Source organism: Ctenopharyngodon idella, chromosome 6 (genome assembly GCF_019924925.1).
Source record: "Ctenopharyngodon idella isolate HZGC_01 chromosome 6, HZGC01, whole genome shotgun sequence".
In the NCBI taxonomy this organism is placed as follows: domain Eukaryota; kingdom Metazoa; phylum Chordata; class Actinopteri; order Cypriniformes; family Xenocyprididae; genus Ctenopharyngodon; species Ctenopharyngodon idella.
The window spans coordinates 23,585,569-23,611,461 of NC_067225.1; the positions used below are offsets into that span (position 1 = coordinate 23,585,569).

The 25,893-nt window shown below is 36.2% G+C and overlaps 1 protein-coding gene across 3 annotated transcripts in view; it reads left to right on the plus strand.

Moving 5' to 3' along the window:
• Positions 1 to 24,718, plus strand: part of gabrb3 (gamma-aminobutyric acid type A receptor subunit beta3) — a 48,087-nt gene extending 23,369 nt beyond the window's left edge. The window contains exons 6-10 of one of the 3 annotated variants that reach the window (XM_051897500.1): positions 372 to 509; positions 5,342 to 5,494; positions 18,019 to 18,263; positions 19,073 to 19,126; positions 22,587 to 24,718. In XM_051897500.1, the coding sequence (XP_051753460.1) occupies positions 372 to 509; positions 5,342 to 5,494; positions 18,019 to 18,263; positions 19,073 to 19,126; positions 22,587 to 22,934 (938 nt within the window). In that variant the 3' untranslated portion in view covers positions 22,935 to 24,718. Of the gene's footprint in view, positions 1 to 371; positions 510 to 5,341; positions 5,495 to 18,018; positions 18,264 to 19,072; positions 19,154 to 22,586 lie in introns of all 3 variants that reach the window. The other 2 variants (XM_051897499.1, XM_051897501.1) reach the window with 2 other exon arrangements.
• The last annotated feature ends 1,175 nt before the right edge of the window (positions 24,719 to 25,893 follow it).

Below are 25,893 nucleotides of genomic sequence, written 5' to 3' on the forward strand. Positions count from 1 at the left end.
CACACAAAACAGATGCTCATATGCATGATTATGCTAACAATGCACTTGTGCTGACTTTTTTTTTCTTTTCAGCATATGTTACACATACCAATTATGGAAAAGAAATGCTATTTCCAGGAACCGCATTGTTATAATTGTAAAAGAGAAAGTTGTAGTTTTTTAAAAAGAACAAGCATTGTTTATTCAACATAATTTGGAGTTGCTTTGATTAGTGAGTTGAAAGAAAGGGACCAAGATTCAATAATAGGGCTATGTATAATAATATAATATAATATAAAAGTAAATCTCTCAATAAAACATTATTGTGATCTGATATTTACTTTGGCCCAGTAATTACTCTTTGACAAATTTGATTTATGTTTTTCCTGTAGATGGATACACAACAGATGACATCGAGTTTTACTGGAAGGGAGGAGAAAACGCAGTTACGGGTGTGGCACGTATTGAGCTCCCACAGTTCTCCATCGTGGACTACAAACTTGTGTCCAGAAACGTTGTCTTTTCCACAGGTAAAGTAGCAAGACATGTTGAAATTATAACCAGTAAGACGAAAAACACTTTGTATGCAAGCATTTCCATTTAAAAATATTTTTTTTGCACTAGACTTCACTTTTAGTCTTGCTTATTCAGCAAGCTTTTTTCGTCATCTTTGAAGTTGACTATTATTTGTCTGCTTGCATTACCCTATATTTGCAACCTTGAGGTCATGACCCCTTAAAGGATTAGTTCACTTCTGAATGAAACTTTCCTGATAATTTACTCACCCCCATATCATCCAAGATGTTCATGTCTTTCTTTCTGCAGTTGAAAAGAAATTAAGGTTTTTGAGGAAAACATTTCAGTGTTTTTATCCATATAGTGGACTTCAGTGGGGTTCACCGGGTGGAAAGTCCAAATTGCAAATTTCAAAATTGCAAAATTCAATGCAGCTTTAAAGGGCTCTACACGATCCCAGACAAGGAATAAGGGTCTTGTCTAGTGAAACGATTGGTCATTTTTTTTAAAAAAATAAAAATGTATATACTTTTTAACCACAAATGCTCGTCTTGCACTGCTCTGCGATGCGCCACGCATTACGTTGAAAGGTCATGCGTGATGTAGGCGGAAGTACTGCGGTAGGGTAAAAAACTTCATCTAATTTTCTCCTCCAACTTCAAAATCATCCGATATCGTTGTTTTACCTTTTGTTTGGTAATGGGCGTTTGGCTTAATCGTTGCACGTTTGCTTTATATATAAATTTTTTTTTTTTTTTTTTTTTAGAAAATGACCAATCGTTTCGCTAGATAAGACCCTTATTCCTCGTCTGGGATCGTGTAGAACCCTTTGAAGCTGCACTGAAACTGCAATTTGGACCTTCAACACGTTGAACCCTGTTGAAGTCCACTGTATGGAGAAGAATCCTGGAATATTTTCATCAAAAACCTTAATTTCTTTTTGACTGAAGAAAGAAAGACATCTTGGATGACATGGGGGAGAGTAAATTATCAGGAAATTTTCATTCAGAAGTGAACTAATCCTTTAAGATGCAGATGGATTTTTTTTTTAGCAATACAAAGCTGTAAGCTGCACCTTTATATTAATACAGTAAGTTTATTCTCTTGTGCTTAAAATATTACTGAATGTAAAATGTCTACAACATAACCTGAATTCAAAAAGTGAACTTACTATATCTACTCCTGTGCATCTTGGCAGGCATTTTATTGTGACGCAAAATGTGGCTCTGAGTCTTAGAACTGTTTGCTAGCACTTATTTTTTAGTAATATTATATATTATTATATACCAAATATATTGTGCAAGGCAAGTTTCAGCATACTTGTTTGCATCAGGATAGTGAGTAAAGTGGTGCCCGAATCATTTGTTATAGTTCTTGTTACATAGTCAATAACAGTATAATTGATTAAATGCTAAAATAGTAAAATGTGTTGTTTTAAGAGTGATTTGCAAGTTATGTAATTACGCCTGTGAGAAAGTGTATAGCTTAGATCTGAGATATGGATCTGGGTGCAAGGCTTCAAGAAGTTTGCTACCAAAAGTCTATCTGCATAAAACATTAGTCTAGAATAATGTTAGTGTTCGTATATTTTAGATTAATTTTTTAACCAAGTAGATTTACAGCACAGAAAATTGATGAACAGTACAGAAAATGCCTTTCTTTTGTAAAGTTTTTCTGGTTGTCCTGTTTTCTGCCCGCTCCCTCACGAGATTGATATTCCCATGTACCGCTTATTTGAAAAGCTGCCTAATTGGGGCTTGTGCATCAGATATTTTTCTTCCTCATGATAGAACAGACCAGTAATAATGAAGGAGCAATTACCACTCTATTTCCTCAAGCTTCTAAAGAGAAGAGCAGAGATGGAAGGGGGGAGAAAGTGAGAGATGGAGTCAGAAAGGGAAAAAAACAGCCACTTGATACAAACCATCACATATTCATGAGGTAGAAGACCCACTGCATAAATTATTCTCTTCTAAAACTGAGGCATTCATAGAGGCAGCGCTGTACTGATTATTCCCCACCCTGAATTAATGATACATAGAAAGAGACTGGCTATCTTCTGCACATAGTGTATGATTATGGGAATCATGAAGTCGTGAATGAGAAGATGTGATTATATTGCTGATGCTATGATGAGCTTTTTCTAGGAGGAAAAAAACATTTTGGGTCAAAATTGTGTATAGTAGAGGCTAACTGACCCATGCTAACCAGCCAAACATTGACAAGCCCAACACAGTAAAATTAACTCTTATAAACTGTAAAAAAGAATTGTTGGTTCAACGTAAAAAAGTAAGTTACCTGGTTGCCTTAAAATTTTGAGTTCATTGAAATTAAAAAATTGAGTTAATACAATGAATACGATTGGTTTAATCAACAGAAACTCAAAATATTATGTTATCTGAACCAAATTAATTATTAAGTTGATTTGACAAAAGAAAAAATGTTGTGATAACAAATCATGAAAATATTTTTACAATGTAGGGTTAGTTCCCCCCAAAAATAAAATTCTGTCATCAGTTACTCTCATGTTGTTCCAAACCTATAAGACTTTCGTTCATCTACAAAACACAAACAAAGATATTTTTAATGAAATCTGAGAGATTTTTGTCCCTGGATTTTAAGTCATTTCACCCAAAACCATTGACGGATCAAAACGTTTATAAAGAGATCGTAAAATAAATCCATATGAATTTAATCCAAGTCAGATTTAATTTAGGCTTTTATAAACATTGATCACAGAATGTACATACAACACCCAAGTATGGTAAATGGAAGCTCAACTGTACTTGCTTGACACATGAGAATAAACTTCCTTAGTTCTTGTGGAAGCTCAAAAATGCTGGTGTGACACACGAGAATGAACCTCATTGGTTCTCACGCATAAAGCAAGCATGCTTGAGCTTCCGTTTACCAAATTTCATCAGTACGTTTGTGAATAAAAGCCTAAATTAGATCTGTTCATTATATAAAGCGATTGTGACTTTTCAGAAGACTTGGATTAAAATGCTTGATAAATGCTCATATGGATTTCTTTTACAATCTCTTTATTAGCATTTTGAAGCAAAAATGTTTTGGGTGAATAGACTTTAAATCCAGGGGCAGAAATCTCTCAGATTTCATTAAAAATATCTTTATTTGTGTTCTGAAGATGAACAGAAGTCTTATGAAGAGTAACATTGACATTAACCAACAGTGTGAGTTTAGGGGTGGGACTATCTGTTTCTCTGACCAATAGAAGATGAGGGGAATGTTAGATAGAGGTTTTTATACCTCACAAAACCTTTCCACACAAATCACATAAGTAATTAGTTTGAAGTGTGTTGGTAGCGCAAGTTCATCACGTAGGTTACATGTTTTTATAGACTGTGATGTGAGTACAGGTTGCATAATGTGCATCTGTAGGTTGTGTTATATTTGTGTAGGATGTGTGATTTATTCATAGCTTGTGTGCATATTTTGGTGTGTATGTGTATCTAGGCTGAATGCTTGTTAGTTGCTTTTTTTTCACCTCCATAAATAACTAAGCAGAGATTTCTCCTCACATAAGCTGCATAGTTCAGATCACTCTTGCTTATTTTTGCATCATTTCAGTATTATAAGATGTTTCACCATGATGTGTACCAGCCCCTTCTGTTCTTTGGACTGATGACAGAGTTGAAAAGGGTTGAACAGTTGAACTCTACATTGAATATGGATTCGAACCCCTAACCCTAAAGGTCACCAAAAAGGTCCATTGACTATTGTCAATAGTGTAGCAATGTATTAAAGCACAGCTCACACAGAAGTTACTTTCAAACCAAGCAGCTTTCTGTGAGCTTCCCATTGCGAAATCTGCATGGGGAAAATTCTTGATAGTGTGGATTCCTATTGAAATGACTGGATTTTGTCCATGAAAATTCACCAAACAACTGTAAATGTGACCGCACCTGAAGTAAATCTCTTTACAAGCACATTTTCCTATCCTGTCTTGGGGCTTGGGTCAAAAATGCCACTGAATATTACAAAAATACTCCTGAAATTCTAAATGTGAGGGCAAAATTGCCTTTTTACAAAATATTTTCCTTTTGTAAGCGTAAAAGATAGTTTGTTTGTTCTGATATTATTTGATTATTTGAAGTATGAATCGAATTGAATATGAACATATTTGATATAAAAATGTTACAGTACATTTTATACAGTATGTAGTTAGAATAAATATACCCTTATATATGAAAAATGCTGATTAAGATCAATCCCATGGGGTGAATATTGCCTTTTAATGTAAATGCTGTGTTGACATATTTCTATTTGAAACAGGAAGTTTGGACAGGATATTATTCTGTAGTAGGAGGCAGTACATTCTCTATTTAGAGAGCATTTTATTGGACAAAAATCTATGTAGTGCATGAGTCAATAATATTGTTTTCCAATTTTCCTGTAAATTTTAAATGTTTATTATTATGTATATGTATTTTTTGCAAATCTCTGAAATGTGCTAGCAGGTAGAAGGCGTCAAAACTAATAGACTTGGACTACAAGCCATAATAGTCCAGTTTTGATTTCATAAGGGGCTTTAACATTTAATATTTGCTCTATTTCATTCTCTTTCTTGTCTCCTTTCATACTGTGGTGTTTGTGCTCAAGGCTAAGCTACAACAAACCACAGATTTTTTTTTCTGTCCACGCTTGCTTGTTGCCATAGCAACAAAAGCTACCCATGCTACCAATGCTACTGATGTAAAATGTAAAGAATGTCTCCAAAGCTGCTTCTCTCTCTCTTGTGTCTCCCTATTTACTTTTTTCCTCACAGTCTTTGCATCTCTTTCTTTTTCGTTCTCTTTAACTATCTTTCTCATTTCTTTAACAGGTGCCTATCCTCGACTATCTTTAAGCTTCAAGTTAAAAAGAAACATCGGCTACTTCATCCTGCAGACCTACATGCCCTCGATCCTGATCACCATCCTGTCCTGGGTCTCCTTCTGGATCAACTATGATGCCTCAGCAGCCAGAGTGGCATTAGGTACGCTATTTATTCATTAGCATGTCCTGTATGCATCTGACAGGATGTAAGTCCTCTGTCGTTTCCACTGTGGAAGTGCATGCTTTATTCAACTGCGCATTGTTGGATGTTCCAATAACTAGAATGCCAACATTCAGTATTCTTTTTGAATTGTAACTTTTTCTGTACACACTCCAGGTCTCCTCAGAGTCCTCACCCTCCCTTTGGTTTACTTTTTCTTGAATCTTGCCTCCAGACAAACACAGACTCACACATATACACTCAGACACATACACAGACCGATATTGTAGGGGCGCATGCATCATTTAACAAGGAACAGGGTAGACCCAGGTAGCCACAAACCCATTGCTTCTGACACACTACAGCGACTGCTCACAGAGAGAGACAGTTCTCAGTGTGTGTGTCTTTGCTCTGATGTTGTTATTCCAGAATGAGGAGTGACTCAGTTTGCCCGAAAGGCTACAGAACCTCTGCAGCTGCAGTGAGTCGCAGGACATAAAAGCTGTGTTTCAAAACCCAGCATAAACACACTCCCGTTCCCGAAATTTTGCCCAAATTTTAGGGAATCTTCTTGGAGCCAAAAACCTGAGCAATATAATAAGAATTTACTGTTTGTTTACATTTATGTAGTATAAAATATTTGTGTGTGCCATGTATTTTTATACTTGTTAGAGCATCACAATTGTGTGTCAAGTGTCCTGTGCGCTCCATGTAAGGAGTGCTATATGTGTAACTACCACATTTTTTTAGTAACAAGACAGGTTACAAAAACATATCACGTTTCCACAAAAATATTAAGCAGCACAATTGTTTTCAACACTGATAATAAGAAAAATGTTTCTTAAGCACCAAATCAGCATATTAGAATGATTTCTGAAGGATCATGTGACACTAAAGACTAGATTAATGCAAAATTCAGCATTTCCATCACTGGAATAAATTACATTTTAAAATGTATTAATATAGAAACTAATTTAAATTGTACTAATATTTTAAAAAATCTAGGGATAGTTCACCCAAAAATGAAAATTCTGTCATCATTTACTCACCTTCAGTTTGTTCCAAGCCTGTATGAATTTATTTCTTCTGCTGTACACAAACTAAGATATTTTGAAGAATGTCGTAAACCAAACACTTGATGGACCCCATTGACTTCCATAGTGGTTTTTTTTTTTTTTTCTCCATACTATGGAAGTCAATGGGATCCATCAACTGTTTGGTTAACCATATTCTTCAAAATATATTTGTTTGTGTTCAGCAGAAGAAAGAAATGTATACAGGTTTGGAATAACTTGAGGGTGAGAAAATGATGACAGAATTTTCACTTTTGGAGGAACTATCCCTTTAATAATAGCATATATATCATTGTAAATTGCCATGCTATTAAAGTAGCTTTTATGTAGTTGACTACTTTGGTAACACTTTACAATAAGTTTTCATTAGTTCAAATTTAATGTATTAACTAACATGAGCTAACAATGAACAAAACATTTGTTACAGCATTTATTAATCTTTGTCATTCATTATTTGCTCATGTTAGTTCACAGTGCATTAACTAATGTTAACAAACACAACTTTTCATTTTAATAATGTATTAGTAAATGTTGAAATTAACATTAATCAGATTAATAAATGCTGTAGAATTCCTAATTCATGTTAATTAAAGTAGTTAACTAATAAAACCTTAGTGTTTTATAAGGAGCTGGTTCCACTACTATTTATTGTTTGCTTGTAGTATTGCTACTGTAACTACCTTTTTACCAAAAGCTATAGCTGAACAACTTTAAATTATGAGCAGCTTGTTTCATTTCAGTCAGGATGCTGCCCAGGAGCACCCTGCCTTTTTAGACAGTTGACAGCAGGGCAGCTTACTTGGTTGTGAAACAGAGCTACTGTGAGCGCCTTTTAAACTAAATTTCAGTCTCACTGCCTCCAGCCTACTCACTGCCTGTGTGGACACCAGACTAGGAGCGTGTGAGCTCGGATTTACAAAAGCTTCTACTGTAGAGTATTTTATGCATGTACAAAATTATCATCTGGGCATTTTTAAATCACAGAGATAGATCACAGAGTGCAGTACAATATCTTTTTAATTACATGTTTAATGTGCGTGAGAGTGTGTTTGTTCATGCACCCAGGTGCAGCTCTTTGAGATGGATGTGATATGTTGGATATGGGCCTTCTTTAGGGAAATTGTCCTCATTAACCATGTTAAGTGGAGAAATGAGAACACTTTACACTGGGAGGGAAGAGTCTCCTGGGTCCCCCACACATATACCACCCATCTCACCTGCCTCTACGCATCATTACAAGGCCACCCCACCCCCGTCATTCTATTTTGTAGCTCTCTCTTTCTATTCCTCTTTTTCTTTGTCTTTTTCTGCTGTCCTCCCACAGCCAGGCAGCCCAATGAAAACAAAGGGATCAATGTAGCTAGAAAACAATTACATTTAACTTCCATTTCAATCCCAAGGCATGCTGCAGCACAGATGAATCTCTGCCTTAAATGCCTCTGTCTCGCCACCTCCCACTGCCTCGCTGACTCCATCCATTCTCTGCAGCCACATCCGGCCGGCCCCGGCCTTATATCTCGTACTGCATTACTGCAGCACACTTAAGGACTTCCTTTCATTTCAGAAAGGAAGTTATCAAATGATGCAAGAAGCAAACATATCGAATGATGTGGATGATGTTTCATTGATGTCTTCCGATTGATTTGCTGACGTGATCAGCCGTGTAGATATTTTCAGGGGAGATTATTATAAGATCTCAAAACTGGTTAATGACTAAAGCAAAGCACATTGTGAGTTAACATTTGTAATACTTTTGCATTGAGTGTGGCTCCATTCTGGTATGTAACAGCTGCTTTTATAATTTATTCAATTCCCGTTTGATAAAATCATGTCCCATCCTACCTTTTTCTTGTTGAATATCCTGTTTCACACAGACATACATACTATACATGCATGATTAACAGCTGCTCAAAGATGTTACCAAGATGGCTACTGAGTGTACTGGCTTGCCTTAAAGGAATAGTTGACCAAAATGTGACCGTTCTGTCATCATTTACTCACCTCATGTCATTCGAAACATGTATGACCTTTTTTGCATGGAACACAAAAGGAGAATTTTTCAATGCAATAACAATGAATGGATCAATTAAAATGAAGCTTTCTAGAATCATAAAGAACCCAAAAGCACCATAAAAATATCATAATAGTGGTCCATATGACTTGAGCTCTATTCTAAGTCTTCTGAAATCATAGTATAGATTTATGTGGCAAAATCAGATTCTTAAACAAACCATTCTGAAAGGTTTATACATTGAATCAACAGATTGACTGAACAGATTGGACTGAAAAGAAGAATTTATGAGTTGCTACTTCTTGCATAAACTCTCATGAACACACCAGTGAGAGCCAGGAGGGATGTCAGGATTTAACATATACGTAATATAGGAGCGATTTTAACCACTTTTAGGGACCGTTCACACAGAACACGTTTTTCCATTCCACTGCGCTACTTTTCCATTATTATTCTATATGTAAACACACGCTAGACGTATGTGTTTGACTATTGCGTTCGTGGTGTTCTAAAAACGCAGCACTCAGTTTTTATACATGACCATAAGATACATATACACAACTATACCAAACAAAAACAAGACAAACAAACAGATCTACACCCCCAAAAAACAAAACAAATACACTACTGTAAACTTGCATTATTTAACATCTTAAACGCAATTCACTAAACATTTAATTTTTAGCACCTTTCATTATATGTAGCATTTCATGTTTCAAGTTCATCTGTCCAGGAACTTTAGAAGAGGGCTCCATATTTTTTCAAAAGCAGTCATTTTGTTTCTAAGTGAGCCAGTCATTTTCTGTGTTAATATGTTTATTAATGTGGGTAATAGATATATTTGTTCTAACCTTCCAGCTTAATAGTATTACTTTTCTTGCTAATATGGATGAGGTAAATCAGTTATGGACAAAAGTCAGTAAAATCAGTTCAACTTTTAAAAAACGCGTTTCGAGACCTTAAGTTTTTTCCCCATTACACAGCCTGCATCTTGCGTTTTTCAAAGCAAAAACGCGTTCTGTGTGAACTGGTTTTGGATATTGACCATCTTTCATTGTATTAAAGAGAGGCCATGATGTTCTGCAAAAATTCACCTTTGTACAATAGTAGCCATAATGTACAGGTTTGGAATTACATAAAGTAATATAAAGATAAAGTTTTCATTTTTGGGTGAACTATTCCTTTAAAGGAACTTTGACTAAACAAGTCTGGTCAAAGTGTTTGAAAGAACTCTGATATAGATCTTGAGTGTTTGCCGATGTTGTGCATTTCACTTTCAAAAGTCTAACTCAAAAGAACGACATCCCACACTATTCACTGCAGACAGGTCTGTGTGAAGGTATATGTTTGTTCTGGTTAGGTAACTCCCCTGCGCTGAACTCTCTGTGCTGAGCTGAGTTTGATCCTCCCTTGCTGTGACCTGGTCATGCACAAATCAATGCAATGTGCTCCGTGTGCAGCCCTCTTCTTCACACCAGAATGCTGCTTTTGAGTTTATGTAAGCTAGGACAGGCATCCATCTGCCCACACATGTCCTCTCTCACTCTGGGGACTCAGGCCTTTACAGTGAACACACAGTGGGAGTGAAGTGCCAACCATTTTCTTTGATCTCTATTGTTGTTAAATTGTATTCTATGTTCTAATATTCAACTCTAGTAATAAAGCTTGTGAATAAAAGGTCTGAAAGAGTAGACATGCTAATTTTAGTTGAACTTGTGCAGTTCTGACAGCTCACCTTTTTCAGGACATTTGTTGATGCTCTGTACACTTACGTAATTCTGTCAGCTTATATGAATTTATGACAGACTGGTCATTTAATATAGAACAGCTTTTCCCAACCAATCAGTAGCAACTATTCAGCAATAGGTAGATTTTCTTATTTAATTTTTTTTTTATTAATTTGTGTGAATTATTAATAATAATAATAATAATAATAATATACACTATATTGCCAAAAGTATTGGGACACCCCTCCAAATCATTGAATTCAGGTGTTCCAATCACTTCCATGGCCACAGGTGTATAAAATCAAGCACCTAGGCATGCAGACTGCTTCTACAAACATTTGTGAAAGAATGGGTCGCTCTCAGAAGCTCAGTGAATTCAAGTGCAGTACCGTGATAGGTTGCCACCTGTGCAATAATCCATTCGTGAAATTTCCTCAATACTAAATATTCCACAGTCAACTGTTAGTGGTATCATATCAAAGTGGAAGCAATTGGGAACAACAGCAACTCAGCCACGAAGTGGTAGACCACGTAAAAATCACAGAGCGGGATCAGCGCATGCTGAGGCACACAGTGCGCAGAAGTCGCCAACTTTCTGCAGAGTCAATAGCTACAGACCTCCAAACTTTGTGTGGCCTTCAGATTAGCTCAAGAACAGTGCGTAGAGAGCTTTATGGAATGGGTTTCCATGGCCGAACAGCTGCATCCAAGCCTTACATCACCAAGTGCAATGCAAAGCGTTGGATGCAGTGGTGTAAAGCACGCCGCCACTGGACTCTAGAGCAGTGGAGACGTGTTCTCTGGAGTGACGAATCACGCTTCTCTGTCTGGCAATCCGATGGACGAGTCTGGGTTTGACGGTTGCCAGGAGAACGGTACTTGCCTGACTGCATTGTGCCAAGTGTAAAGTTTGGTGGAGGGGGGATTATGGTGTGGGGTTGTTTTTCAGGGGTTGGGCTTGGCCCCTTAGTTCCAGTGAAAGGAACTCTTAATGCTTCAGCATGCCAAGACATTTTGGACAATTTCATGCTCCCAACTTTGTGGGAACAGTTTTGGGATGGCCTCTTCCTGTTCCAACATGACTGCGCACCAGTGCACAAAGCAAGGTCCATAAAGACATGGATGAGCGAGTTTGGTGTGGAGGAACTTGACTGGCCTGCACAGAGTCCTGACCTCAACCCGATAGAACACCTTTGGGATGAATTAAAGCGGAGACTGCGAGCCAGGCCTTCTCGTCCAACATCAGTGCCTGACCTCACAAATGCGCTTCTAGAAGAATGGTCAAAAATTCCCATAAACACACTCCTAAACCTTGTGGAAAGCCTTCCCAGAAGAGTTGAAGCTGTTGTAGCTGCAAAGGGTGCAACTCCATATTAAACCCTACAGATTAAGAATGGGATGTCATTAAAGTTCATGTGCACGTAAAGGCAGGCATCCCAAAATAAAAATAAAAAAAGTAATATTGTGACATACACTATGTATGTCACAATATTACTGTTTTTTTTGTTTGTTTGTTTTTTGACAAAATAAATGCAGCCTTGATGAAGATAAGAGACGTCTTTCAAAAACAAGAAAAACATATTTGTAAAGTCTTTTTGTATAGTTACATTAACACATTCAATTAATTTATAAAGCAAGAAAGCAAAACAAACTGTGTATAAATTGTTTAGATGAATATGTGTATGTAGCCTATATAAAGACATCCAGACAAAGGTAGTGCAAGTCTTCACTCAATTAATGATGCTATAGGCATATTGAAGTCCAGTGCAATGAAAAATTTACCAGTTTCTTTTTTTCTTCTTTTGGTCAATGAAGGGCTACTCGTGACTTACTGATGGGGCTGTGGGGATACATAAGACAAAAAAGGTGCTAGAATATGCATAATGTCTGTCAAAATCCATGAAAAGAATATTCATCTCATAATCCTGTACAGAAATCACTTTATTCAGTAGGAAACCTGTTCACTGCAGCATTAGGGTGAACACTAAATTATTAAAGCCATTTAAATAGTCAGGAGACAAGAGAAAATAAGAAAAGCATGTACATTCTTTTAAAATACACTGTCTGAGATGTTCTGGGCAGTCAAAGTCACGGTCACAAAGTGCCTGGATTGTAATTCCAGGAATTCTGCTAAATGTAACTTTAAATGTTAATGCGATGCTGCTCAGGGTAGAAACTAGGACGTGGCTGCTTTGCAGTCAGTCGACGAGACCCTTTTCTCGTTAACGAGGTAACGGCATTCCTCAGGGAGTGTGAATGTGACGGAGACAAGGTCCCCTGTAAAGCACACTGCCCTGCACTAATTACACTTTAATTAGAGGAAAAACCCAAAGTAACAGTGTGTAACTTTAGTGCTCAAGATCTAAGCTAAGATCAGGCTTGTCATAGTCAGGATGTACTCTCATCGCTTCCTCTGTGGAGAGATCTTCAAGTACTTCTGCAATGTGATTTGGGACAGAAGTTGGCAGTTTGTTTGAGAAATTAGCTCATCTATGATGGAGTCTTGCTGTGTTTGTTGTGGAAGAGGTTGGTCCTTTGCAGGGCAACAGAAATATTGACAGTTCCATTTCTTGCCCCAGTCAGGCATATTCACTCTTAAGCCACCACAGCCACAGCAGAGTCAGCAACAAACATACTGATTTGAGTGGCAGCGTTAACCGGGAGCCGATGTTCGTAAAGCAGATTTATGTCTAATCTGAAAATGAGATTTGCAGAAAGGTAAAACTACTAAATATGCAGAGCAGCAGCTGAAAAAAAACACACATGTTAAAGGGATAGTTCTTCTAAAAAGATATTTTGATGAATGTTGGGGTCCAAACAACTTCGAACCTTATTTGATTGTATAGACAAAAAGACATTTTTCAAAACACATCTTTTTTGTGTTCCACAAAACAAAACAAAAGAGACTCCTTTTATCCTCACATATGCCTTTGACATTGTTTGCATACCGACAGTAGTTTTTGTTTCTACATCAAAACCATTCATAAGGAAATCTTCTTGAAAGCATCGATTACTTACATCAAGATACAGTATGTCACAACTAGTCTCACTTTCAGACGGCACGTCCTCAAACCGCCCACAGTCTGTTCACTGACCATCTGACTGATACATATTGCTCAAAAAACTGGAAAGCACTGGCAAGCTCCAATCTGATTGGCTGACTTCACACAAGTTGTGGGAGTGCAAGCATGCAGGGTTTTTTTATCAGTCTGCCTGGAAACAAAGTCATGTTTACGGTTACTAGGTTGATAAAAGTGCTTTTGATAATTAGATAATCACTGGATTTGCCTATGTTGGTCAGGTTAATGGCATCAAATTAAAAAAAATGTATATTCAGAGTTGTGTTATAGTATCAAGTAATAGTATCAAGTAAAATATATATAAAGTAGATGTACAACTAAATATTCTGCAGTGTTTTTTGAGTTAAACTGTACTTGTTTTTTGGGTGTACAAAAATTCTGATAACAGTGTCTGTACACAATTTCTGCTATTCTTAGTGTCTCTACAGACATTTTTTAACTACATCCTTTTTCATGCCAGTTTGTTATTGCGGTATAGTCTATTTCAGAGAAAAAAATTCTTATCTACGGCCATCATTTCCCAAAATTCACCATCACTTGAGAGAACTCTATGGCAGATTGCTGGAGTTTGGAAGAAGTTTGGAAAAATAGTGGAGATATTTTATAGAGTGGGAGTTTGAACAATATATTTGTGTTATCGTCTATGTGTGTGTGCTTGTTTGTACATATTCGAGTGGGTGTTTGAGCAGTTGGAGTATCGCTCCTCTTTGAACTCGCAGTGATACTGACTCAGGATTGACTCACAGTATAAACAGAATAGAGTATCACAGCATAGAATCAATAAAATGCATAGAAAATAGAAAAAATGCTATTGACTTTTCTATTTATATAATATAATCTATAATATACGACATTCTATTAAATATGAATAGCATGTGGGAAAGCTTGGAGAAAGACACTAAAGGGAACAAAAAAAACAACAGTGCTGGGCTATTCTCTTCAGCTGTGGCCAAGTTGATCAGTCATGCTGTTTTATACCCTGTATGTTACTCTCGATTTCTCAGATCTGGCCTCGGTACAAATGAATCCAATCTAATCAGTTAATTAGGTCAGTACTCACTTAATGCATAATATACAAAAGGGCTCAGTGTTGTGGCTTTGTAGTGGCAATTAAAGGTTCAGAGACTGTCAGTTATGGGATAAAACAGCATTTTATTTGGTAGTGCAATCAATTATGAAGTCAACCAGGCTTCTGCCATCATAAGTGGATTATTCAAAGCTAGATTTGACAGTGTTGTGGTTGTGTAATTCCGTTCACTAAGCAGGGCTCGAATCTGGCATTTTAAACATTGTGACAGCACTCAATCTGTAGCAGCCATTCTCAGAGTCCAGATTCATGGTGGGCGTTAGAACAGAGGTGTCAAATGAGAGCGCTTTCATCCCTGGCTGAGTCCTTCCCTGAAATTTCAGTCAATGTGTTCTGCCTTCAGCTTGTACTTCAGATTGCTTACACTTGGTTGTACTGAGACTGACTGTCTGTGTAAACCTTAAAGTTTGTTTATACTTCCTAGACCATACATTGTGACTGTTTAAAGGGATAGTTCGCCCAAAAATGAAAATTCGATCATTATTTACTAACCCTCATGTCATATGCTGCTATTTTTTCTGTAACAAAAACTATTTTCTATATTTGATGAACTTTTCTTTCCATACTATGGAAGTCAGTGAGGCCCATCAACTGTTTGGTTACCCATATTCTTCAAAATATCTTCTTTTGTGTTCAGCAGAACAAAGAAATTCATACAGGTTTGGAACAACTTGAGGGTGAGTAAATGATGACAGAATTTTCATTTTTTTGGGCGAACTATCCCTTTAAGGAGTAGGAAATAAACAATTTTAATATAAGAAAATGTTAAGTTAGTTTGTACAGAGCCCTGCACATGACATGCAAGAAAAAAAATTTAATCGATTTACTAAATCGTGCGCACAATTTAATTTTTCGTTCCCTTGATTTACTAAATCGTGCGCACAATTTACTAAAACGTGCGCACGATTTACTATAGTAAATCGAGGAAACGAATTAGTAAATCGTGCGCACGATTTAGCCTACTATTTTTTTCCTGCCTGTCATGTCCCGGGCTCCGTAAGTTTGAGGCCATTTTGCAAAAATAAATAAACTCACAAAGGAGCAGAATATGCGCAATAGCGCCCCCTACCGTATAACAGTGAAAACATGGATTGCTAGTGGTACAGTTTAACTGGTGACCTTAAGTTGTGACTTTACGCCAGACGTGAACGATCGGCCGCAGATTCGTCAATTAAAAAAAACCTGCGCAATGTTCATTACAGTTAAACTTTCTTACTACATGATGTTGGTATTATTGTAAAGATAAAACATAAGTGATGTCATTACATGGAATGACAGTTTAAAAAAAAAAAAATGCTTATAAAGTCATCCTCATTATGGGAATCGAACTCATCCCTCACAATACAATCAACGCAGCATTGGCGTGTCTTTTCGAGTTGAGCTATTTTACCACCGCAATTAATGAGCAGATCCTGATCTTTAAGCTTTTCTGATGTTTCGTGATGCCAATGTGCCCATGTTAACTTGTTCCGCACATGCTCACTCACCGATAGCCTCATCTGAATACATGACACTTAGTGACATGTTCTTGTCAAAACACTGCTCCCCCAAATATTGTGCAACCTGATACTCTTCATCACTCAGTATTTCAACAAACAAACAAATGACCTAAATAAATAAGCCCCTTTAGTAAGCTGAGTTAGTCACACTCGTAACACATATTCATTCTTGCAATAGCAAACAATACACGATTTCAAGTCATGTTGCTGAATTAAAGATATTACAGTAATACTGGCTACAGTTGCCATATTGGAAAATACATTGCCTCACTTGCGTAAATTACATAAAATGTATAATGTTTGTAACAGTATCTATCCAGTGTGTTATCAAAAGGTGTGATAAAGATATCACATTTCACATCAGACGTGGTATTCTGTAATGTAAAATGTCTGTATTTTAATGCACAGTTAGCCTGCCTGGTCTGGTCCTTCTGATGGATCTCGGATTAATCTAATGGTTACACTGTCATTGATGGTTTCCTGTGTTCACAGACTCTCTCTCTATTGTAACAAGATTTTTTTTTATATTTGCAAAACCAGTTCTATAGAATCTATATCTATAGAATCTATATAGAAATCTATAGATGTGCTGATTAGATTAATTATCCATTCAAATCAGTTGGATTAAATGATAGACACATGTATTAAATGAAAAGCAGTTACTGTAAATGAAAGGTAGATGAAACTCTTATGTGTAGTGAAAAGGTTACTTTGTGATTTTGTGTTTTATACTAACATTGAAAATTGAGCATGCTGTGAAAAAACTGTAATAACTCAGCTAAGTGGAGGGCTTATTTATTTAGGTCATTTATTTGTTCGCACAATATTTGGGGGAGCAGCATTTTGATGAGAACATGTCACTATGTGTCATACAATATTTTCAGATGAGGCTATCAGCGTGGGAGCGTGAGGCACAAGTTAACATGGACACATTGGCATTAAATGATTAGTTCAATTTAAAATGAAGATTTACTCACCCTCAAGCCATCCTAGGTGTGTATGACTTTCTTCTTTTTGATGAACACAATCAGAGTTATATTAATAAATATCCTGACGCATCCAAGCTTTATAATGGCAGTGAATGGGACCAACGAGTAAGAAGCTAAAGAAAGTGCATCCATCCAAAGCAAAACGTACTCCACACGGCTCGGGGGGCTTTATAAAGGCATTCTGAAGTGAAGCGATGCGTTTGTGTAAGAAAAATATCCATATTTAACAACTTATAAAATATCCAGCTTCCGCCTTCCGTATTTAACTTAGGAAAAAAGTGTTTTTTTCGTAAGTTGAATACGTAAGGCAGTCTGGTGAAAGCTAGATATTTTACTTCATAACTTGTTAAATATGGATATTTTTCTTATACAAACGCATCGCTTCACTTCAGAAGGCCTTTATTAACCCCCCGGAGCCATGTGAGTACGTTTATGATGGATGGATGCACTTTCTTCAGCTTCATACTCGTTGGTCCCATTCACTGCCATTATAAAGCTTGGATGCGCCAGGATATTTATTAATATAACTCCGATTGTGTTCATCAGAAAGAAGAAAGTCATATACACCTAGGATGGCTTGAGGGTGAGTAAATCTTGGGGTAATTTTCATTTTAAAGTGAACTGATCCTTTAAGAAACATTAGGCTATAGACCAATATTGTGTTGATTGTATTTTGTTGGATGAGTTCGAATCCCATAACAAGGATGACTTTATAAGCTTTTTTTGTGTGTGTGTAAAACGCACTTCTGCCATTTCAGGTAATGACATCACCTATGTTTTATCTTTACAATGATACCAACATCATGTAGTAAGAAAGCCTAATTCTAATGAACACTTTGCACAGATTTTTAGAATTGACAAATCTGCGGCCGATCGTTCACACCTGGCGTAATGTCACAACTTAACACGGTCACCTGTTAAACTGTAACACCGGAAAAACTCAGTGGTGGGGAAGCATTGTGTCATAAATGACAGAAAAAAATCTCATCAATGGCAGGGAAAGGGTTAATGTTACTTAAATATAAATATTATTAATAAATTAAATATTTTCCATACAGGTATTACCACTGTGCTGACCATGACCACCATCAACACCCATCTGAGAGAAACACTTCCGAAGATCCCATATGTCAAAGCCATAGACATGTATCTGATGGGCTGCTTCGTCTTTGTCTTCTTGGCTCTGCTGGAATATGCTTTTGTCAACTACATTTTCTTTGGACGAGGGCCTCAGATGCAAAAGAAATTGGCTGAGAAAGCCGAGAAAGCCAATAATGACCGCAACAAGTATGACGGCAACAAGGTAAAAGTCATTTTTATCTGTTGCAATGCCAGTGTGAAGAATGACTGTTTTGTTTGCTAAAGGATTGAGTGTTAGATTTTTTTTCTTTTCTTTTTTTAATAAAAGGTTGTGTTATGGTAGTCCTGGGGGAAACAATACAAAGGCATGAGCGAAACTGGAAAAAACTAGAATGTGAAGTTTCTAAGTAATAAAGTTTATGAAAAAGTTCCATTCAAAAAGCAATGCATTTCTTACCATGCAGAATTAAGTAACAATGCGACATCATTAGCTGATAACACTGCAATATTAAAAGAAAATAACATTTGTAAAATCCCTTAAAAATGCTTTGGACAAATAGGGGTAATGCAGCACTGGTTGCCAACTGGTAAAATTAAATATAAACCATGAACCAAAACTTGTTGGCACTCTATGAATTCAAATAATACTTAATATGGAAAAAAATTAAGCAACACTTTTGCTAAGCTATAAGCCGTTTCCATGTTAGACTTCCTCTAGTTGTACAGTGTTCTTTCCTACTTTGACACCTGGAAAATGCTGCACTTTTTCACTTAATTTATTTCAACTATTTACTTACTCCCAGTCCTGATGAATGTCAGTATTCCTCCTGCAAATGTTTAACCCTGTCAGAAATGTGGCCACTGACATTTGCGTGTGAATAGTTGTGCAACAACAACAATGTCCTGAAATATGTGTCATTTTTCCTTGAATCAAAAGACAAATTCCAGACTCAAGTTGAGATTTTTGAGGTTAAAGCATTTGTGCTGAAGCTCAGATGGAGGACAAACTCTTGTTTGTGCTTTTCTGACCAGTCTGTTCAAGAGGGAGGCAACTGCAAGCCATCATCTGTTAAACAGTCCAATCAGGTACAAGGCCACCGTCACTCACGAGGGGTGAGTGTGTGTATTGCTGGCTGTTTTTTGTCAACGTTTGTAAGCTTCGTCCTGAAATCATCCTAGCAACAGTTTCCCTCTCATTTAGTGCAAAACAGTGTTTCTCAACTGGCGGGTCGTCGGTCTGTTTCACAGCAGGGAAAAATAGGCTTATTTTAACTTTTAAAGGGGAGGAGAAAATGCTTCCCATATGTTTTATTATTAATGTTCAAGGCTGAGTGTTCAATCAGACTCTGTTATATCAATCACTTTGCAGAAGATAGCCAGATTAGATAGATCTGTCTTCTTACTGTAAAGCATGAAACCATCAAAATAAGAAATTATAAATATTTTTTACTATTGTCATATACATTTATTTTATTTAATCAGTTCATGTAATACTAGTAAATTACAAAGTTTGATTCTAGTGACATTTAATTTTGTACAAAATTTTAGGACTTTCTTGGGTCGCTACCTGATGTCCAATGTAAATTATGGGTCTTGATTCAAAACCAGTTGAGAACCACTGAAAACACAAGTTCTTTTTTTTTGTGCCATCTTGCTTTTTTCTTTCTCCATATGTAATGGTGTGATTTCTGATCCAGTTGAAATGTCAGCCAGATTACCATGAAATCCACTTGTCATGTCCTTCATTCAGTTGAACATTCTGGTTCAGTACACATCACCTCATATAACAACAATATACCATACTCGAGTTCTGTTGCTGTTCTCTTATTTGCCCCATCACAAACACTGATCAAGATTATGAAGTGAGCTTGAGCTGTAATGATATTTTTGCAAAAAATGTATTTCTGAATTATTTATTACTGCAGAGACTCAGAGAGGTAGCAGTAAATAAACAATATATCATGGAGGGACCTCCTCTTGAGAAATAACCTGAGCTTGTTGTTCAACAAAATAGCAATTACTTCTGTCATTTAGCAATGGGAGTTTTTTGCTTGTTTCATACTGTAATTTTAATTAATTTATTTGATGATTAAAAAAAGGTTCAGTGAATTTTTTATTTTTTTTTCCACTCAAAAGTGAAATAACTCCTTACACGTCAAGTTACATATTTTAGGTTTTTGTTTGTTTGTTCGTTCGTTGTTGTTTTATTTTCAGTTATTGAAATCAGCTTGGATGTGTATTGTAGCAAATGTGTGTTTATTTCTTTTTGCTGTTTCCACATTAATTGTGTTCTGTGTATGCACCATATAATAAATAAACTTATTTTTATTGATAAAAATAGGAATGCTTTTTTAGGACTCCCACATGTCGCAAGTATCACACCTTATAGATGAGAACTTCAGCTTCCTAATATGATTCTTGTAAGGTTACCAACTCCCAACTTGTTCTTATTTACAGTACAGATTCAGCTCATTAACAAAACAGCCATTTATATCCTAAATATGATTTGACATTACAATTGTACAACCTAATTATACAGAATATTACTTTGTGGCTTGTTTAGAGCATCTCGTTGTCATTATTGCAATGATAAATTAGCATCTTGATGTTTTGTAGTACTATAGATTATGAAATGAGTGCTGTTCAATTCTGTATGGTGTTCTGGAGAGCAGCACTTCAGCAGTAATTAATGTCTGTGTCATGTGTTTATGGAAGTGCTTTACATGTACCATTATTATTATTTTCTTGTGAGCATTCCAATGTAGTGGATACATATAATGTAACTGAATAATCTTAAATCTTATTTTCAAATGACGTGACTAAATGACTGATAAAACAAGGCCACATAAATCTAGTTGTCTTTCATTTTTGTGCAAAGAACTGTTTTGAAGATTATAGCACACTTGACTCTTTGCATTTAAGGCTCTTTCATTCTTTATGTATGTCATGTGAACACCACTATTGTAGCTTGTCTAACTGCCTAACTAACCTCTCTTCAAAATCCCCACTTAATGTTAAGTGGATAATGTTTTTGGGGTTTTATTGTGTAATTGCCTTTTTAATTTCACTGTTTAGTTTTTAGTTTTTTGTTTTTTTTTTTTTTTTTTTTTAACCCTGTAAAGTCTGAAATAATAATCTGAAAAATCGGTAACACTTCACAATAAGGTTTCATTAGTTAACATTAGTTAACTACTTTAGTTAACATGAATTAAGAATGAACAATCCTTCTACAGCATTTATTAATCTCGGTAGCACTTTATTTTACAGTCTTGTTTCGCATGAACATACTACGTACTTATTGTGATAATGACAATAACTAGGTACTAACCCTGAACCTACCCCTAAACCTTAACTTAACCCATGTTGTTGCCTTACACTCAGTACTTTTGTGGATAAATACACTGTAAGTTCATTGAAAGTGCACATACTGTAAAATAAAGTGCAACCTTAATCTCAGTTAATGTTCATTTCAACATTTACTAATACATTTTTTAAATTAAAAGTCATATCTGTTAACATTAGGGGCTTTTGCACCGAATAGTTCTAGGAACTCAGTTATAGGAACTAGCCATTAGGATAGTTCCCCGGGAACTAATTTCTCCCCTGGGCCATGTTCCTGGTTGCATTCGCACTAGGAGTAGGAACTCTGAAGGAACTCTTTAAGCACAGCATTTACAAACGCTAAAAACCGGTGGATGGTGGATGCCGTGATCGGAGCTGTGTTTGTTGTGTGTCGTGGGTTTTGTGATAATGGAGATGGAATGTAAACGCAGAATTTACGCGACTGAAAGAGCAAAAAGTGGAGCTAAGAAACAAAATCTCCTATGACAACTTTTAGTATTATATATCATCGAGTCGGAGAAAAGAACACTACCATGTAGACAGCAGGTAAATGCCGTTATCGCTGTTTTCCGTGTTCGTGAAGTAAATATGTTTACACGGCTATTTAAAAATTCCGGGTGCCGGTGTTTGACATGCGTTTGACCAATCAACGTACACTTATGTCACAGATAGTTCCTATAGAGCTGGTTTAGACCCTACTCTGAAGTAGGAGCTAATTTAGTTCCCCCAAAAGGAGTTCCTAGAACTAAATTCGTTCCTAGTTCCTGCGGTGCGAACATGGCAAAATACGGGTACTTCAGCCAATAGTACTAGGAACTATGAAAAGGTTCCTCCGGTGCGAAAGCCCCAATTAGTTAATGCATTGTGAACTAACATGAACAAACAATGAATGACTGTATTTTTATTAACTAACATTAACAAATAAATACTGTAGCAAATGTATTGCTCCTTGTAAGTTCGTTAATTCATTACCTTAACTAACTGGTGTTAACAAATTGTAAATTGATTGTAAAGTGTTATCGAAAAATCTAAATGCTTTTTAAATGGAACAGTTATGAACCTATATAATATATATATATATATGTGTGTGTGTGTATATATATGTGTGTGTGTGTGTGTGTGTGTGTGTGTTTTGTTGAGTATCATACTTAGGCTTTATAGAGATAAAGAAAAATGTGGTAACCAGGATTGTCTCTGCTTGCAGGTGGATTCCCAGGGAAACATCCTTCTGACCACCCTGGAGATCCACAATGAGGTGGCCGGGAACGAGATCACCACCAGCGTCAGCGAAGCCCGGAACTCCACTTCAATGGTGTTCGATAACTCAGGGATCCAGTATCGTAAACAGAGCACAGCGCGGCCAGAGGGCCGCCACAGCATGGACAGGAATGCGCAGTCAAAGAAACCGCGGCTACGCAGACGCTCTTCCCAGCTCAAAATCAAAATCCCTGACCTCACAGACGTGAACGCCATCGATCGATGGTCACGGATAATATTTCCCTCAGCTTTCTCTCTTTTCAATTTGATCTACTGGCTGTATTATGTGAATTAGGCCTCAGACGTCAATGGGTTTTTTTTGCCCCTTCACAATTTTTTCATGTTGCCAAGTGGAAAATTAGACTTTTTTCTTTTTTCTTTTTTTTGCTTTGATGTACTTAAGGGACGTACTTATGCGCCATATAAATCAAGGTTTTTCTACATTTGAACCCTTGTGATGTTGCGAAGGGTTCCGATGGAATACCACCTGCACTAAAACGGGCCGTCTCATCATTTGCCCAAGCTCACATACAGTACATATGTACTCAAAAAAAAAAACATTCCCATTCACATACACACAAAACCAGTTTTCTAAAGACTATCTCTGTACATACGTTGCAATTTTTGAAGCCACAGGACTTCCGCATGATGCACTCAGAGCTGTCTTTAATTTGTACATGTTGATATGTTATTACGATTGAAAGATGCTAATTGCAAATGTTTCATGCCAATAAATCTTTATTGTCGGAGCGTAGGTGATTAATATTAAAAGAAGATTATATTGTTGTGGAAATGCAATATAACAAGGTTGTTGGTCAAATCACGTCTTCGGTTTCAGAGCTTGCTACGTAAACATCAGCTGTACTAAACATTGCCGTTATGATCTAATTTAGACAAAGTTTGTATATAATCATGTTATGATATGCTTTTGGAACGTGATTTCCATCCGCCTTGGGTTGATATGATTATACGCCACTTTTTGCAATCATCATGTAAAGTGCTTCAGTACATGTAAGATAAGATAATAATTGTACACTTATCTCATTTCAAGGTTATCAAAAAATGAGGAAAAAGAATAAAAAAAACACTGCAAATGTGGAATATTTAAATCAGGGCCTGCAAAGGATTTCCATGATGCCATCATGAACATCAAACATGAGTAGACAGACAATCCTAACATTGTGTTTTGCTTTTTGTTAGTAGATGTGTAGCAATTACTCTATGATTTTCAAGTGAGAGTGGGTTTGGGTGTTTTATTACCCTCCATTTTTTAAAGAATGCCTGAGTCATTTCCATCATCATTGTAGGCCTTATGTAAACATCGTATGGCCCATTTACAACACATCACTTTATTTTATTTTCTTTCCAGTTAGGGTTATTTATAGACAAGCTTCTAACGCATTTGAGGGAATTGTATGTTGGCATCAATACACAACTTGTCTCAGGTTCTCTTCCAACATGAAAATGGTCCGTATTTTTCTGATTGCCGGTATTCACATCATATTTGTTGTGATTAATTTGTATTATATCCTTGTGTACAGCAACAATGATTACATAGCAGATTTAGACAGCATGATATTGTTTGCATTTAGAGATTCTACACTGGTTGTATCTGATTTTGTTTTGGCAGATTTCTTTACCACCGGTCATATGCACTTACTCTATTTCAGGGGCTGAAAACTGCTGTCTGGTCAGAGAGTAATGTTGTATACTCATGCTTGCAAACCATCTAAATATATTTATAAATCTCTTTAAAATATCCCGTATGTTGTTGACATGTCATTTCAACAGGTTGCTTTGCAGTTGCATTGTGTCAGTAGATGCTCATTAATTCCTTAATTACTTTTTTTCCCTCTTCTATTGTATGTTGTAAATATATAACCCACAATCCAGATGTGTGACCCATTTCTTTCTTTCTTTTTTTTCTAATATTCACTTTTGAGGTTTTATTCTGTACAATCCACCTCACAAATGACCAGATCTCTATTTATGAAATGTGTTTAAATGATTAGATAAATGAGGGGTGAATGTCCAGAGGATAATATGAGGAAATGGAATAAATTTTACTCTTTCAAGTAATTGGTTTTGCCTTATTTCAAATTCTAATAAGGTGTTTTTAATATATTTTAATTATTGTCATTATCAACATCATGCATAATTTGATCTGCTCCATCATTTCAAGTCATTTTGACCTAGAAAAACATTTTGAATTGCATGCACTAAATAGGAAGGAAAGTACAGTGTTCTTTTTTTTTTAAATATAGTATATATTTAAACAATACATTTAGCCTACGATTTTAGCGATATGCTCTTCTCTAGAGTTAATTTTTAACTATAACTAGCGAGCTATGGACATTTGAATGACTTTCCCAAGGTAACATCAGACGATGGCATGTTCACAAGCTGTTTTATTGACGTTTTTGCGGGGTGGAAACACTGATTGGGAGATTACAAAATGGATCATACATTTCAGTAAGTTGTACTCTATCTTTCAACAAACCTTCTGATGTTCATTCATGGTTTTTTTCGCGCTATAACTAGTAAAGAGTACAAAATTACTGCCACGCGTGATCAGTGATACCGTTTGAACGGAACACATTGAAGAGCGTCTAAATGACATTTATTGTTTGGATTTAGTAATAAAATTGAAATTGAAAACTGAAACTTAGTTTTATTACACCTAACTTAAAACACAATCAATCAAATTAAATTGTTTGCTTAAAGTTGCGTTTCTCCACAAACAGCTAATTGCGACTTCTTCTGACTGAAATGAGAGCGTCACATTTTAAGTTATAGGCTTTAGCTAATTTTTCACGCTGTTAAAATTATTTTTCTCGTCCAATTAAATACGCCAATTTAATGAAATCACTATATGCAATCCGACTTCCCCCATAGGAGTAAACACTCTGTGGCACTATCAAAACATTTTTGTTTAAGCAGCCTGTCCATCCAACACATTTCATTTTTCTTAACCAATGGCATGAGTTTGGGGAGGGACTATTTGTTTGACCCACCAATGACAGACAGGGAGTGTTCAGAAAGCTACTAAATTATTTTTGAGTAGAAATTGCATGCTTCATCTAGTACAGAGAAGTACAGAAAAAAAAAAAAAAATATGAGATGGGAAGAAAAATATATTTCAATGCTTTTACCTTCTCTCACAAAAGTTTTGTGTTCCCTCAAGAAACTTTGCATTTGCTCTCAAAAAAGTCAAAAGTTTGCGAGCGAGCACTAAAGTTTCTTATGGGAATGAA